The sequence below is a fragment of the Ammospiza nelsoni genome, chromosome 6, assembly GCF_027579445.1.
Source record: "Ammospiza nelsoni isolate bAmmNel1 chromosome 6, bAmmNel1.pri, whole genome shotgun sequence".
NCBI lineage: Eukaryota > Metazoa > Chordata > Aves > Passeriformes > Passerellidae > Ammospiza > Ammospiza nelsoni.
Genome location: NC_080638.1, coordinates 37,678,059 through 37,694,855, shown reverse-complemented (window position 1 = coordinate 37,694,855; position 16,797 = coordinate 37,678,059). Strand labels below are relative to the sequence as shown.

At 34.9% G+C, this 16,797-nt stretch overlaps 1 protein-coding gene across 5 annotated transcripts in view; it reads left to right on the top strand.

Moving 5' to 3' along the window:
* STRN3 (striatin 3) overlaps nucleotides 1–16,797 on the top strand; it is a 60,070-nt gene extending 43,273 nt beyond the window's left edge. For all 5 annotated transcript variants that reach the window (XM_059475206.1, XM_059475209.1, XM_059475207.1 and 2 more), the window contains 9 exons: nucleotides 1,838–1,971; nucleotides 7,230–7,405; nucleotides 7,533–7,580; nucleotides 7,686–7,807; nucleotides 8,884–9,051; nucleotides 9,299–9,439; nucleotides 11,343–11,450; nucleotides 13,709–13,795; nucleotides 13,913–16,797. In XM_059475206.1, the coding sequence (XP_059331189.1) occupies nucleotides 1,838–1,971; nucleotides 7,230–7,405; nucleotides 7,533–7,580; nucleotides 7,686–7,807; nucleotides 8,884–9,051; nucleotides 9,299–9,439; nucleotides 11,343–11,450; nucleotides 13,709–13,795; nucleotides 13,913–14,082 (1,154 nt within the window). In that variant the 3' untranslated portion in view covers nucleotides 14,083–16,797. The remainder of the gene's footprint in view (nucleotides 1–1,837; nucleotides 1,972–7,229; nucleotides 7,406–7,532; nucleotides 7,581–7,685; nucleotides 7,808–8,883; nucleotides 9,052–9,298; nucleotides 9,440–11,342; nucleotides 11,451–13,708; nucleotides 13,796–13,912) is intronic.

Below are 16,797 nucleotides of genomic sequence, written 5' to 3'. Positions count from 1 at the left end.
TTGATCTGTTAAGGTCAGGAGATGTTAGTTTCACAAAAAATTAGTATGACAGGTTACAGGGCTTACCTAAACTTTGTGGGCCTGTCCTAAAGATCAAATAGGAGTAAGGGGAAAGTAAATAGGTGTTTTGTAGGAATATATCTTTTTTGTAATACAAGTGGTTTGTAGTAGATCTTCAGATGTAGAGTTTTAGTAAATTACTGATGGAAATAAAAAGCTTATTCATATAAGGCCAAGGGAAGCTGTTTTGGGCTGTTAATGTAATGTAGCATTCTTATGAGTCAAACTAGTATGGATTGTGAATGTTTTTACAAGAGGTGATTGTGCATAGTTAGAATATTGTTTGTTCTTTTTATGCAATTGTAGGAACAGCAGTCTGTATTCTTAGATTATGTTCTTGGATTCTCAGAAATAGTTGTATTGACTATGCTAATTAAGTTACATTTCTTAATAGTACAATAGTTCTGAAGCATTAAAACCTGTTTTATTCTTGGGAAGTGATGTCTTTTGATCTAGCTGGACTAGCTCCTGTTTGCCTAGCCCTAGCAGTGGTGCCAAACATCTGTAACTCTACGCCTGGGGTCAGTCATTTTCATTCCATGGGAGTGGATCAGACCTAGGTTACCATTCAGAGAGTGGCCATATGGAATAATGGACATGTGTGTTCTAAACAGGAATGTGTTAATTATTAGTCCTCTTCTTTGGACCTGCTTCTAGAAGACAAAATCCCAGGAAACTGGAAACTGTTTTCGCTAAGATTGAAGGGTTTTCTAGGATTGGATAAGAAATAAGGAGTGGCATTAAAGTGAGGCCATAATTCTCTCTGCCAGATCAGTGACATTCAAAAGTCAAGCAAGTTTAAGTTTTCAAGATGTCACTTATAATTTAACATATTTTGCAGATGCTTATACTTAGCTGAAGTTCACACAGACCTTAATTTCACATACTCTACTTAAGAAGTGTTGCTATTTCTAAGTGGAAAAGAAAACTGAAAAATAAAAGTAGCTTCTAAAGTGTGCTGAAGCATTACGATGTTTAAGACTTCATTCCTCTTCCTTATTTTAAAATTGGTATTTGTGGGTCAGCGGAGATTTACAAAATCATTGAAGAGGGTAAAAAATATGGGTGAATATTTTAAACTTTATTATTCAGATGCAAATTCATGGTGAATGGTTATATATAACTTCTATTCATTCTAAATGATAATTAACAGAAATGTTAAATTTTAATTGAAGTAGGCGCAGCTAGACAACATGAGTATCAGTTGAGTGTTCTTTAAAATTAGAATCCAAAATCATGCTGAGAAACTAAGAGAGGAAATGAATAAATAATGGATGCTTTCATTTTTTCAGTTGCCTGAGAAAACTCAAAGCGGAAGAGATGTTTTGCAGGAGTGATTAAAAATATTTAGTGTACAAGTAGAAATATTTAACTAGTATAAAACACAAAGACATATTTGCAAGTGGATAGAAGGCAGGAAGCATGGTGTATTGAATGAAAAACTCAGCTGAGAATTTGGAAACCTGGGATGTACATTTGGTATTGCAGTGTAAAGTAATGTCAGTCAAGTCACTTGTCAGTATCAACAACTCTGTAAAGTAAGTTTGATCATTTGATTATGAAGCATGGTACAAGAGTTGTGTATATAATGTGTGTGTGTTTGCACATGTGTGTGTGTCCTCATGCTCTTGGTTTTTGTTTTTTTTAGTTGGGGCTGTATGTAGTACATACAAGTTCAGTTTGAACTCTGCTTTGCTGTTAAGTGATGAATAATGCAGCTTTTCATCAGTTTGAATTACTCTGTTGAGACTTAAAGAAACTGTTTTGTTCTTTGTAGCTGAGCCAATAACGTTTCCACCTGGAGGAGGCAAGTCATTTATTATGGGTTCTGATGATGTGTTGTTAAGTGTACTGGGCCTTGGAGACCTTGCAGACTTGACAGTAACAAATGATGCAGACTATAGTTACGATGTAAGTGCAATTTTATTTTAAAATTCTTTATACAGTTTAACCAATAGTGGTTGGGTCCCTTCTCCTCAATCCTGAACATTACTGTTGCACTTCTTTAGTAAAAGCTGTTACTTGGAACGGAAGAGCACCTTGCAAATGAGCTAAGTAATTTGGGTTACCAGAATTAAGTGAGATGACTTGGGTTTTTTCTACATTAATAATTTAATTCAGATTTTGTCACTGGAGGGGGAATGTGTTATGACCTAAAATACATATTAATGTCTTAACATGACCAAAATTACAGTTATACATTGAAATGGAGTGTTGAGTAGGCATGGCATAAAACACAAATGTTGATATTAACTCATTTATTTGCTGTTCTTCTGATGGGTAAGTAGTGTTAACAGCATAGACTATATCTTGTAGTATATTTCAGATGTAAGCTATTAGGGGGTATTTCTGTTGTAATCCAGAGTGTTCTGACATTCCTTTGACCATATTGATTAAGCATCTACCAATAGTGTTAAACAAATTTTTTCTTGGCCTGTAACATAGGATGGCTGGTTAGGGAAGTGTTCAGGTAAGTTTTGCATGAAGTATTGTATTTAAAAAATCTTGTATTGGCTTGACTGCAGATTGCAGCTTTGTATTGCTGTCTTTTGTGAACTACAAATTCTTCATAAAACAGTGTGTAGGCATTTTGCTTATTCTGAGATGGAGGGATATTTAGTGGCAAGCCAGGACTAAGGTCAGCAAGCATTGCAATTAATATACCAACTAACAGAACTGTTACATGAGACTCTGCTAATTCTGACAAACAAACCTGTCTTTGTGGTGTGGAGAGTGAGGCAGAATAGAGGTTACCTTTGCTCTTGGGGAACTTAAAGGAGAGAATAGCTGATAAATACACAAATATGAAGTGCTGCCTGAGCTAATAAGAAATTTGCAGCAAAAGCACACATTTGTTGAAGGTTGGAAGGTGTTAATCATCCTGTAGATGAAGTTGATCTTACTTTTTCAATGTAGTTGAATTTTCAAAATTTTTTTCACTGAAACACTTAAACCCCCAAGGCTCTTTATTTTCACCTATTTTGTGCTCCAATATCTGGTGTATACAGGAGACAAAAGATAGAAGTAGAGTTTTTCTTACTAGGCCATTCACTGAAAATGAGTTGTGATTGACCATGATTATCACTTGGTTTCCCTGCTTCTTGTCCAGTCCTCTCTTCCCAGTACTCATAGGATATTTTCTTCCTTTTAAAGCATAGCTGAAAAATGCACAGTGGCTTCTGACTTCATGTGTCAGAAAAAACAAGGTATAAAATAACACAGATGGCAACAATTTTTTTAATATTTAAGATGACACTGACCTGTCACGACTTTGAATAGACTGAAATTCAAATGCTGTTAGTTTTTCATCACAATGTTTCTTTAGGTTAAAAATTCCATGATAGTTTTTAATTGCTGAAGTTATTCCCTCATAGCTATGGATTTGCAGCACAGTAAGACCATCTCTTACCTTGCACCTGTAATGCAGTACTTGTAAGGCATTGTAGTCCAATGCCCCTGTAATCTTAGGTAAAGTCACTTCCTTTTCCAGTATATCTCCAGACAAGGAGGTGTGACACTAAGTTAATGTGTAAGTAAAACAGAAACAATGAAAAAACCTCAAACCAGAACACTTAATGCATTTGCTCCCAATAGGTGCATGCTCTTCAGATAGCTTTTGTGAGCTATTAGAATGCATTAATAAATAAATCCACAACAGGCTTCCATTAGCTTTCATGTGTCACTCCTTGAGGAGTGTTGTATTTTGAAAAGGAGAGGATATGAATACAGGATAAGGGTTAAGTATAAATCTTAAGAACAACTTAAAAGATTTCTGTATGTTTGATTAAATTCACAGGTTGTCTCCAAGACTAGTCATCTGGTAAACAGTAGTCAGCTCAATTCATGTCTTTTTTTATCATCTAGTTACTTAAATTGACCTCAGTGCATGTAGTTGTTTGCATGCTGAGGGAATAATGTTGCCAAATCAGATGCCTCCATTTGTATATTTTTTGATTCCATAGCACCAGAGAATGGGGTTTTTCTGCAGTACGACTGACAAAGAAACTGTTCCATTTTTCAATCAGATCATGTAAACTTGGAAATCTCCAATAAGTTACAAAATTATCAAGAAAAAAGTAACATTAAAACACAAAAAGACACCACAGCTACTAATTATTGTTCTATAAAATTTTTGTTTGCTGTTGGGGAGTACTTGTTCGACATAGGGAAATGCATGTCTCTTTACAATTTGTTAGGATTCTCTTGACTGCAGGGGCAAGGAAGATCTTCATTCCCTGATGCCTTTTTTTGGTGGGAGGGAATTGTTGTTTATTTGTGTTGGTTTAGTTCAGGTGTAGTTTCAGTCCAGTTTGCCTGTGCTTTACAAGAAAGAATGAATGGGTTGTTTGATCCTTCTTGGTCTTTAGTAAAACCCGCTAAAGTCCACAGAAAAAGGGAGGAGCAGCTAGTGAAGTAGTCTGTGCTGTATGACTTCGATTATCTTGACTCTGTGTGTATGTATAAATACACACTTAGAGCATCCAGACTCAGTGGGCAGTGTTTCCATCTGCACCTTATGTTTTGAGAAGCTTTGAGGATGTCACACTTTTGAACATTACTATATACTGTCCCATTTCACCACTTTTCCATTATTCCTCTGGCCTGTTTTGTGAAAGAAATCTCACAGTTATCCTTTGTAATCATCAAATCCCTTTTCCAAATCTTTGACGGTGTTTTTCTGAGGTGGGATTGGGTTTTTTGCTTGTTTTTTGGAAATACATTACTGGTTAACTTTTTTCTTAGAGATTGCAAGGACCTCTTTGAAAATTTATCAGTTGTTCTCTTACTCTTGCAGTAAGGATATCAAGATCTATTAGAAACATGAATAGGGAAAAGAATTCTAAAAAACTGGTTTATGTATAGCTAAATTTCTAATAAAGTGTATGTGGTGTCTTCTAAAACAACCATGATGTTCCAGTCCATTTTAAAAAAATTAAAACTTCAAAGCTATGCTTAAAATAGGAAATGTACCTTACTTTTCATAACTTGTGTAAATTATATACCTTGCATTTTAGCAGATTTCTCTGTACTGCTGAAAACAAAATTACCCTTGCAACAATCCTTTTAAGAAAAAAATTTAAAAAAATAGAATCAACTCTTTTCATATTTTGAAAAATAAGGATCACTGTATCCAGTTCTATTTTCTTGAATGACTTTTCATCACAACTGTGGTGGATATTGTTGTTTGGCTGCACATTGTACCCAAAAAAATTGCTAGTCACCTGCATAATCTGGGATATTTCATGTGCTAAAATGAAGGATTGCTATTTCAAGTTTTTGACTCTCATTTCCGTAAGCCCCAGATCACTGCTAATACATGAGGGAGCATAAGTTAGCTAAGTGGGTGAATATGTTACGTAATGACGATTTAAAATATCAAGGGACTCTATTTTTTAGGAAGATACCTTTTTTTTTTCTTTTCTCCTCTTGTCTTGTCCATTTGGGGAGGGAAATAAATCAATGGTTTGGTCCAAATTATGTTTATTGCAGAACTCCAGAATTCCACTCTGTTCTGTTTCCTAAAATGAAAGGTTATTCTTTTTATGAAGCTTGCATATAATATGCAGTGTAGGGCTAAATAACTTAAATCTCAGTAAAAATATTGCAGTATTCAGTGTACTCTGAAGTAGGAAGATTGCAAGCAAAATGCTTTGTTATTATATGTATTTCTTGGTTGGCATTTAAAAAACCCTAAAAATTCAGGTTACATGTCTGGTATAACAAGTTTCTGTGACTTGATTGGAATTAGGTAAAGTTTGCACTTAAGACAGAAATTTACAGTAATATAATGGAAAAGCAAATGTCTGCACTTCTGTAGCTCAGAACACTAAATTTTATTGTCTAGACCTCTTTGTTTTGTTGATTGGATTTGAATTTGGTTTGAGTGAGTAGTGATAATTCAATCCAGATTATAGACTTGGTCCAAAAATAGTTATTACGGTATATGCTACACTATTATCTGAATATTTTCAGTCCTGACAGATAAAAGGTAGTAAGATTTGATTAGCTATGGGAGATTTTAATTTCTTATTAGTGTTGCTGAAATTAGTTTGAGATGTCAAGCTATTCTGGCCTACAGTCAAGAAACATACTTTACAATTACACGCTGAAATAGATAGTGTGTAAGATGAAGGATACAATTAGCTTCCTTTTGTGTAAGACAGAGGATACAATTGGGTTCCATTTATTCTTAGTTTGCTTATTTTGTTCATCTAGTTCAAGTCAGTTTTCTAAACTACCTTTAGGGGAAAAGAGAAATACCTGGATAAGTTGTTTCTTTATGATGGAGGCTTAGGATGGGATGTAGTCTGCTTGCTGCATAAATATAAATTGTATTCAAAGCTGTAAATTAGTCTCTTGGAATCGCTAGAAGGGCTTGTATTTTTCTTGTAACTCTTCTTGGTACCTATAATGAGTATGAAGCAGCTGTAATTATTGTATTCCAGCCTAACAGTCTGCAAGTTTAAAGTATGAATTGGATGTTCACAGTGTATAAATACGGAGTTTGCATATATTTTTTCATAAAGCAGCTAAGTTAATGTCTCACAGATACATTTGAAATTCATTAAAGACTTAAAAAATATTTGTGTAATGTTATGTTTAAAATCATGACAAATGTCTATTGACATTTTGATTACTGTGTACTTGACTTCACCTGTAGAAGTATTCAAGAACTATGTATGTTTCTTGTCAACCTTAGTCAAGTTACTCATCAAAGGGAGATCGCTCACCAAGCACCTCAAGTTCATTTTTATTGTGTTTAAGTGATAAATGAGCTTTAGACAGCTGTAATCTCTTCCTTGGGTGCAGACAACATAATACACAATGAAACATTTCTCTTTCTGCATGGAAGAGGAGTTAGTGTCATTGCACAAAAGGATTAAAATCTGTTCTGAAAATCAAGTCTTCTTTTCTGTGTGTTTAATATTATATATCATTCCAGCCTGTGTCAAAGGAAACTGTTACAACAGAAAAATTTGCAGACTGTCTAGCTGGCCAGATAAGGTTGTAGATGGATATAGATAAATCAATAGATAAATACAAACTCAAGGTTGAATATATATTAACTGAATCAAGCATAGGAGGTTTTCCAGAAATACGAGGGGATATATATAAAATCCATATTTTAAAACCCAAGATAAAATGACTTCTTTCCTTTCTCTTTCAAGTTGCCAGCTAATAAAGATGCCTTCCGAAAGACATGGAACCCTAAGTATACGCTACGCAGTCATTTTGATGGAGTGCGGGCATTAGCTTTTCATCCTGTAGAGCCTGTGCTGGTTACAGCCTCTGAGGACCATACTCTAAAACTCTGGAATTTGCAGAAAACGGTTCCTGCCAAAAAGCAAGTATATGGGTTTTATAAAACATCAGTTGTGTTTTAAATGCCTTTGAAATGGATTAAGCTCTTACAGTTTCAAGTTTTTCAGTAGAGATTTCACGTGGCATAATAACTCTTCTTTTTCTTTCAGGAGTGCCTCTTTAGATGTAGAACCCATCTACACATTTAGGGCCCACATGTGAGTGTTTGATATTATTCATGGCTAATAAATAAATTGTCATTCATAACGATGTATTCTATCCTGTAGGCAGTTACCAATCAGCTTTTTTCTGTCTCTCAATAGTGGACCGGTATTGTCATTGGCAATTAGTTCCAATGGAGAACAGTGTTTCAGTGGCGGTATTGATGCAACCATCCAGTGGTGGAACATGCCTAGCCCTAGTGTGGATCCATATGATACCTATGGTAAGTTCCTTTTAAAAGATAAACAATTTCTGACCATTGTCTTCAACATTATTTTTCTACTTGATGTTAATCTGCATTCTGGAGCTTTTGTGAAATATTACTGCCATTTCTCAACTATGCTGTATGTTTTCAAGTACTTATGTGTGGCAAACATTAGTTATTTATTCCTGCTTGCACTGATGATATACTTTGTGTAGAACAGTAATAGGGAGACTTAACAATTCCTAAGATTTATGCAGTAAAGAGAAAAATAATAATAATTTATATTTTTGAGAAGCCTAATATTTTGAACCAGAATTACAACTTCTCAATAATTATGCATTTCTTCTGATGGAAATTTGCCAGAAAACCAAGATAAGTATGCTCAGATTCCATGTCCCATGTTTCTGACTTGCATCTCAGGTCCCTAATTTTAGATATCTTTAATTTTAGATCTCTCTAAAATTAAATAGCTTGTAACTGCTTGGAAAACTCTGCATAGATTTAAAAACCCTCTAGAAAAGGCAACTGTAAAGTATCAGGGAGACGAAAATAAGATTGCTAGCTCCACAAGAAAAAATTAGTCCTGTTTTTATCCTTAGTGCGATTGAGAGTTTTAGACCATACCTGTGTATCAGCAGAGTAAAAACTGCATCAAGTAAGCATCCAGTGTTAAAGTGGAAAGCTGATTTTGTGCACCTTGTACAAAAGAAGGGCTATGATCAAGCATCCTTAAGATGTTGAATTTGAAAGGAAGAAATAAGAGAGGAGGTGGTAACAAGAGTGAATAATTTGGGGAAAAGGGATGTAGTTGAGTTGTTTGTGGGGTTTTTTTTTTTGTTGACTGGTTTGGTTTGGTAGGGTTTTTTGGTTTGAGTTTGTTTTCCTGGTTGGTTGGTTAGTTGGCTGGCTTTTTTTGGAGAAAGATGGCAATGGTTGTGCAAAATGACTTGTGCAATATTCTAGCTGTTGCTTAAAGAGAAAGGGCAGGGGGAATATTCAGCTGGTTTATGTGGAATTTAATATATGTTGAGGTACAAGAAATAATGAATGCTTCTTCACTAAAATGGTTTCCTTTCTCAACTTTTTTTTTCCAGAGCCAAACGTTCTAGCTGGCACATTAATTGCTCACACAGATGCAGTCTGGGGTCTTGCTTACAGTGGTGTAAAGAATCACTTACTCTCTTGTTCAGCAGATGGCACTATTAGGTTATGGAACCCACCGGAAAAAAATCCCTGTATTTGCACTTACAATGGAGAGAAAGGTAACTTTCTGCAGTGGTTTTGAAAATCTGTTATGAGGCAGCTGATGATGCATCCAGACTCATTGTCTGCATTTATCCAAACTAGGTAACATAGCTAAAAGAATAACTTGTAAAATAATCATGGTGCTGTAGCATTATGTTAAAGAAAAGAGCAAATATCTTCTTTAAATACGACCTTAAATGCTTAAATTGTCAGGAATTTTTGAAGCGTTTTGTTCTTTCTAAAGATATTTTTTGCTCTTTCTAGAGCATGGAATACCCACATCAGTCGACTTTATAGGTTGTGACCCTGCTCATATGGTGGCATCTTTTAACACTGGCAGCACAGTCATCTATGATTTAGAAACATCCCAGTCAGTGGTAATGTTTTCATCACAAGTAGAATCTGGTAAGTAGAGCTCTTCTGTAATAAATACACATCTTGAATGAGGTACCTGTTGCATCATTGTGGTACCTCATTGTATGGTGTAGTAAATGAAAAAATTTTACTCCCCTGCTGCATCATTCAGTTTGAAAGATGGTTAGATGCTTGGAACAAACACTGTGGAAAGGTGTTGTAACTCCTCTACTCTGCTTTTGTGAAACCCTGCCTGGAGTGCTCCCTCCATCTCTGGGGCCCCAGCATAAGGACACAGCCCTGTTAGACTGTGAGTCCAGAGCAAGGCCATGAAGATGATCCCAGAGCTGGAGCACCTCTCCTATGAAGACAGGCTGAAAGGGTTGGGGTTGTTCAGTCTGGAGAGGGTTCTTGGGAGATATTACTGTGATCTTCCTGTACCTAAAGGAGCCAGAAACTTGTAGAGGATCTTGTTTGTACAAGGCCATGTGGTGACAAGACAAGGGGGAATGGCGTCAAACTGAAAGAGGGTAGGTTTAGATTAGATATTAGGAAGAAGTTCTTTACTGTGAGAGTGGTGAGACACTGGCACAGGTAGCTCAGAGAAATTTGGGATCCTTCATTCCTGGGAAATCTTCTAGGCGAGGCTGAATGTGGCTTAAAACAACCAGATTTGGTGGATGGTGGACCTGCTTGTGGCAGGAGGGATTGGAACTAGGTTATGTTAAAGGTCCCTTCCACTCAAGCCATTTTATGATTCTGTTAGCAGGATTTGAAAGTAGTTAGAGAACAGTAACTGTTGCTTTCACTACCTCTAAGATTTCTTAAGATTCAGTTTTCTGATTTGTATATGAAACCACAGTTTTCATTATATAGGCTTGACATGGAGGATATTAAGTGGGTGAATAATAGGTGAATTAAACAGAATATTTAATTCAGTGTAAAATTCTGCACAGGTTGGGATTAAACACACTTTCTGGTAGAACTTTGTAGAAATCCTGTTGCTGCAAATAAAGTGTTACAGAGAGGTAGCTCATCAAGAATTAATTGCATGTATTTGATGAAACTCCTTATGGAGGACTCTTTTTGTGACGCTCCTCATGTGATTCATAAGGAAAACCTCCAGTTTCTGCTCATTCCTTTCTAGAAAATGTGATTTAAAAGAATAGTGCAAGGGGAGAATCTGCTTCTCCCCTCTAAGTAGTGTAGTTTACTTTAATTATTAAACTTACACACTTCAACACAGGTTATAAAACTGTGTGAAAGCTATCTTATAAATACCTTTTGCAAAGCCTGACATTGAAGTGAGAAGGAACATCATGATTTGGAGAACTACCTTTTCTAGTTTGAAGAGAGACTTTTAAATGGTTTTAAGAAAAATTAAGCACAGAAATTAAGATACCAAGATAGTTTTTTAAAAAGAGTATCCTGTAGACTTCTAAAGAGATTTTAGCCATTCATTGTTTAAGTAGAAGTCACAAATGTATCTGACAGAATCTAAGAGTGTTAGGTTGACTTCAGTTTCTTGGATTCTCTCGTCTAGTAGGTGTCCCTTCCAACCCAAACCACTCTGTGCTTCTGTCTTCACCCCCAGACTAAATGTTTTTTGATGCAGAGGTGTAAGAGCTGTGTGCTAAACATACATTACTCATGCTACAGTTTGTTTCCACTTGGCTAGTGCTGCCCTGCAGTACTTGCTGGGTTTTATGTCTCAATAATCTTTCATGGGTGAAAACTACTTGTAAGCTTTAACCTTACAGTACCATGGCTAGAGTCTACCTCACTTTGCCCCATCCTGTGAAGCAAGAAGCTTTATTTCTTAGGAGATCCATTGGTCCTAAGATAATACTTACATAATGTTAAATAATATGCTAATCTTAAGTGTAATGCTAAAATACTGTCGTTTTAACTTTAACATTTTCTTTAAGGCAGATGAATATTCTTTTATTTTCAGGTGTACAATCAAATAATCATATTAACAAGGTAGTAAGTCATCCCACACTTCCTGTAACTATTACAGCACATGAAGATAGACACATCAAATTTTTTGACAACAAAACGGGTAAGGATAAAGAAAACCTAATTTGTCTGTATGAATATGTTTTAAAAAATCTGGATGATGTAGGGAGAAGAATCTGTTTATAGAAAACTTACTACTGATTTAGTCTTACGTAAAACAGAACTTTTGATATTTCTAAGATTAAACCTTTTCAGCACATTCTCTGTGAAATAGTGATACCTGTTGCAATTGTGACTTCAGAAGTCAGAAAACACTCTCAAAACAAGCAGAGATAGTTATGAGGGACAAGAAAGTGGTCTTTAATTTAAAGCTTTCCTGATTTATAGAATATGTCTGCTTTCATTTCCATGCTTTTAACTCTAAGCATGTGTCAGTTATGTTTTTCAATTCTTAGTAGTAAAAAAGATCACTTAGTACCTATTAGGGCAAGAAATATCCCTAAATTCATTGTGGTAATGAAATCCTGTGTTATACTTAAGTTGTTGATAAGGTTTATAAAATAGAAAAGGATCTGGAAGAAAGAGGGTAAGGAAGGCTATAGGAGAAAGCTGCACTGTCTGTTGTGACAAAAATATTAAAATAATTGTAAGGACAAACTTCTTATTTGTGAAATTACCTGTCACTTCCTACATGTTGCCTATCAAATTGGAAGGAAAAAAAAAATCAAACTCACTTTAAGTAAGCATGTGCAAAACACCTGTTTGAAGTGTGTTTGGTTTGGTCCCAGTAGGAGATGGCAAACCCCAGTAGATTCCTGGGGTTTTTGTTTTCTAAAGCAAAAAGCTGGACATTTTTTCTACTTTGCACCTGCCATGAATGTATGTATTTGAATTGTGGTCATTAAATGCATTACACTGGTGTTGCTGAAATTAAGATTTATTACTTCAAAGAAACAAAGAATAAGGAAAAAAAAATCTGCATGAAGAAATAATTGGGTCAATGACAGGAATCAGAGGGTAGAAGTAAATGGTCTGTTTGTGGAATAAAGTATCTGTGGATCTGGAGTGATGAGCAATATTTCAGCATAGTGAGTCATCTGAACAGGGAGCAGTATATTGACAGTTAACTGACATTCCGTAATTCAGGTTATTAAATATGAAGGCTGACAAAGAACTGGAGATCTTAAAAGACATAACAGCAGGCAAATTAAATTCCACGTGGATAAATGTGAAATTATACATGTAAGGAAAAATAAACATTGTAGTATAAAATAATAATCACTAGGCCAACTGTTCTTATTTAAAGTAAAACCTGAGTTATAATAAGAGGTTAGATAAAAATACTGCTTTGTTTCTTAGCAGTCAGAATAGCAAAATGCCTATTAGGAGGGAAAGGAATACAAGGCAAAAGTGAACATTTTTAATACCTTTGCATGAATACTTTGAATGAAGTCTCCCTTACCTCAAAGGGGATATAGCCAAGTTAATATGTTTCAGAGATGATCAAAGATCTTCAGTAGCTATAAGCTTCTTCAGGAAGAATCTTAGAAACTGAATAGTCTGAGATTCTTCAGGAAGAAGAGCAACTGAACAAAGCTGATTTATGTTCTTCGTGTTGGTCATGGTCTTACAGGGATTTATTTGCCCTCTTTTTCAACACATGAACTGAGGTTCAGTTGATAATCCCCAACAGGTGGCAGACTCAAAACAGGAGAGAGGCAGTGATTCTTCTGTGCAGTTAAACATTCTGGAACTCTTTCCAAAAAGCATCATGAGGTGCTAAAAGATGTTATTAGGAGTCCAGGAACAGAAGTCAACTTAAAGAAATTAGGAGTACTTGCATTAAGAGTACTTGAATGCAGAGTTAACTGTTCTGGACATAACCAAACAGTTAATTGTTAGAAGCTGGAGAGTATTTTGGGCAAGTATCACCTATAGTTGCCTTATTTTTCTCTCCTAGCAATGACAGAGATAGATGGACCGTTGATATGGCTCAGTAAATCTCATTTTATAAAGCTTCATCAAGACTCTCCTACTGGGGCAGTTATTAGGACATTTAAGAGATAAAGGTTCTCATTTAGTCATTTTAGGTCTTCACTGTTGTTGCTGCCAAGAAAGATGCCAAGTGGATAACCATTGTTTACAATGGGAATACCTTTTTGAGAGTTGTGTGTCATTTGCCCTTATGTTTATATAAGAGTCCGCAGTTGAAACCTTGTAATTTCTAATGGAATAGAATTATTCAAATATTACTGGACTCTAAATAAGCATGTTGTCTTATATTGTGTTTAAGGGGGATGGATTGATGATTTTTAAATGAACAATACTTCACAGGAAATTCACTGTTTATTTTTCTTTTAGGTAAAATGATCCATTCTATGGTTGCTCACTTGGATGCTGTCACAAGCCTAGCTGTAGATCCTAATGGAATCTATTTAATGTCTGGAAGTAAGGGTTTTTTTTTTTTCACATTCCATATGTTTTAATATAAATTATGCATTTATGATGCACTACATTTCTGACAAATGTAATCTTTTATTTTTCCTTTTTTTCTTTCCTAAACAGGCCATGATTGTTCCATTAGGTTGTGGAATTTGGACAGCAAGACATGTGTGCAAGAAATAACAGCTCATAGGAAAAAGCTGGATGAATCAATTTATGATGTAGCATTTCATCCATCAAAAGCATATATTGCCAGTGCAGGAGCTGATGCCCTTGCCAAAGTATTTGTGTGACATAGCAGAACAAACCTGCATCATAACAGCAGGTCTGTTTGGACAAAAAAGAGGGAATGCGTCACTGCCATCAATTATAAGGTTACCAATAAGACACTACATCTGATCTGCCTGGGTGAAGGCTCTTAAGTGGGGCAGGTAGAAGTTGGTGAAAAGTCACCACATCCTGAACAATGTCAGGCTCATTCATTTAACTGTAATTACTGTATTTGGGGGGGTGGGGACAAATACAAAAAAGAAAACCAGTATTTGTAGCCTTGACTGGATATGAACTGAGCGTATGTCTGTTCTTTAGGTGTCTTTAAGCAAACGTGGAGTCTGATCTTACAAAAGACTTTTATTTTGGACTCTGTGTGCTGCCTTAGGGTTAGGAATGTGGTGCTCTTGTGGGGGGAAGTGAGCTCCAAGAGTAGCTTTCTTTTCATCTCTTAGTAATCTTCTGTTTATCAGTTGAATGCCACAGATTCCCCTTTTAAACTTTTATTTTGCTTTAAAGAAAAGGAAATTTAACTTAAAATATTTTAGCATTAGTTGCACAAAATGTTTGGATAAAATTCTAGTTTTTATAAGTCTTTTTATATATTTAGCCTGTCACAACAGTGCTCAAGATTGTATTGATAATGTTTTTCTGCATTATAGAACCCTAAAACACAGAGATCTCACTGACCCGCTGCCGTGTAACCACAATCTTCCCTTCTTTTGCCTAATACAGCTCAGCTAAGTCCTTGCTTAAGGATGCTAATTCATCATCATCGCATAACTGTCTTCATAAATAAAGGACTGTAAAATGTGTTCAAATGAAACACAGAGGGGTTAACACCCCTAAATGAACTCTTAAAAAAATTAATCTTGGCATCCTATCACTATGTGATATTTTGTACATCTTACTGTATTTACGAATTTATTTATCAAGGATTACCCATCTTGCTAATGGCCTATTGTTATTTATTTCACTTTTTGTTGGTCTTTATATCCTTTTATGTAGTGTGTTAAAGGGCCCTGTATATCTGTTATGGCACTCTTTGAACAGTCTAAAATAGATGAGAAAATGGGACATTTGATAATTCTAAAGTTGCAAACCAAGAAATTCTTTTTCCTCTGGTTACAAGTACCTGGAGTGGAGTTGATTCCAAAAAAAAATCTTGTTTCAGAACCTTTGGAGTGAAAATTATTTTTATTTGCATTTCAAATAGAATACAAAAGTAGTTAATTCAAGATTCATAAATCTGCTGTGTTTTGACTAGTTACTCCCTGCTTTTATTTTATTTTTCAGAAGTGCTTCAGTTTATGGTGTAACTAAAAATTTTGTTTGTGTAATGCATGATTAATACAAAAAAGTATTTTTTCTAGTCTTCCACAAAACTTTTCTGATCAGTTTGCGAGTTTTGATGAGTTTTGTAAGGTTTCTGTTTTACAAACTATGAATCAGCAAATTTTTAAGATTGTACCGCATAGCAAAAGTACAGCTGTTGAAAAATAATGTATATAAAATGCATATAATAAATATTAAATGGTGTACCTGTATGTTACTGTTGGCTACATTATTTTGTGTTGCACAGTTTGAAAGAGTCATTCTACAAATTACTAAATTAGGTCTCAATTTTAGCAAAATGACCATTTGTTTATTATGCTTATAACCTGCTTTGCTTTTGCAAGATTGTAATAGTTGTCTGGATGTTGAGCAACTGTTCAGTTTCAAGCAGCAGTACCCACATATAAGAACATGTTTCCACGGTGTTTAAAAAAATTTTACAAGAACAAATCGAAAATTGCTGGTGTGTTCTTACAGCCCTTCTAAGATGATAATCTCAGTGTTTTTTCATTATCTTTGCATATGAAGTGAATCTGAAGTGATTAGGAGCCAGAAAGGTACTCTGTTTTTATTTCAAACTGCCACTGAATAGTTGTGTTGAATTAAAAAAAAAAAACAACTAATTTCAAAATGCCTGACATTTGCCCATATATTTTACCTCTGTCCATTTCTTTCCAAGTCCTCCTGTAAAGTTGATGAACAAAAAACTAAACTGAAGGTCAACATTTACCTATTCTGTGATGAGTCACTTTGCTCAAAGCTATCAGCAGAAACAGAATACCACAATATTAATATTTTTGTGTAAAATAGTATGTTTAGATATAAGTTAACTAAAGCTAGAACATGTTCCTATAAGTGGTTTAACTGCATTGTTCCATGTAAGTTTCCAGTTTTCCAGTAAGAATGTATTTCATGCCATCTCATGTCAAGCAAATTAGAACAAAAAAAAAAAAAAAAGGAAAGAGGTGCTCATGATAGGCAGTTATATTTTGGAATTAATTTTGTTTTAGTAATAATGTTGCATTGCTTGAAATGTTACAGTAAATTATAATTGTGTAGGAATTGGAGAATTTTGTCCTTTATCATGAAGATTGAGGTGAGGCCTTCCAGTAATTGCTTGTAGGACACTAAGACTTTACTTTTGAAAGTAACATTCAGCTGATTTGCACTTTTTGTTCTTTCCAGTCTAAAGCATTCAACTAATCAACAGACAAGAGAGTATTTGAATTTTATTGGAAGTAATTTAATAATCGCCTTTTCTGAAGCCAAACATTGTTTCTGGCAGCTTTTCCAGACTGCTGCATTTTAATGCTTAAATAAAATGTGATTGTTTAATAAACATTACCATGCATAACATTTACCTTTTTTTAATTGTATTAAAATTGAAATGATAAAAACCGAAA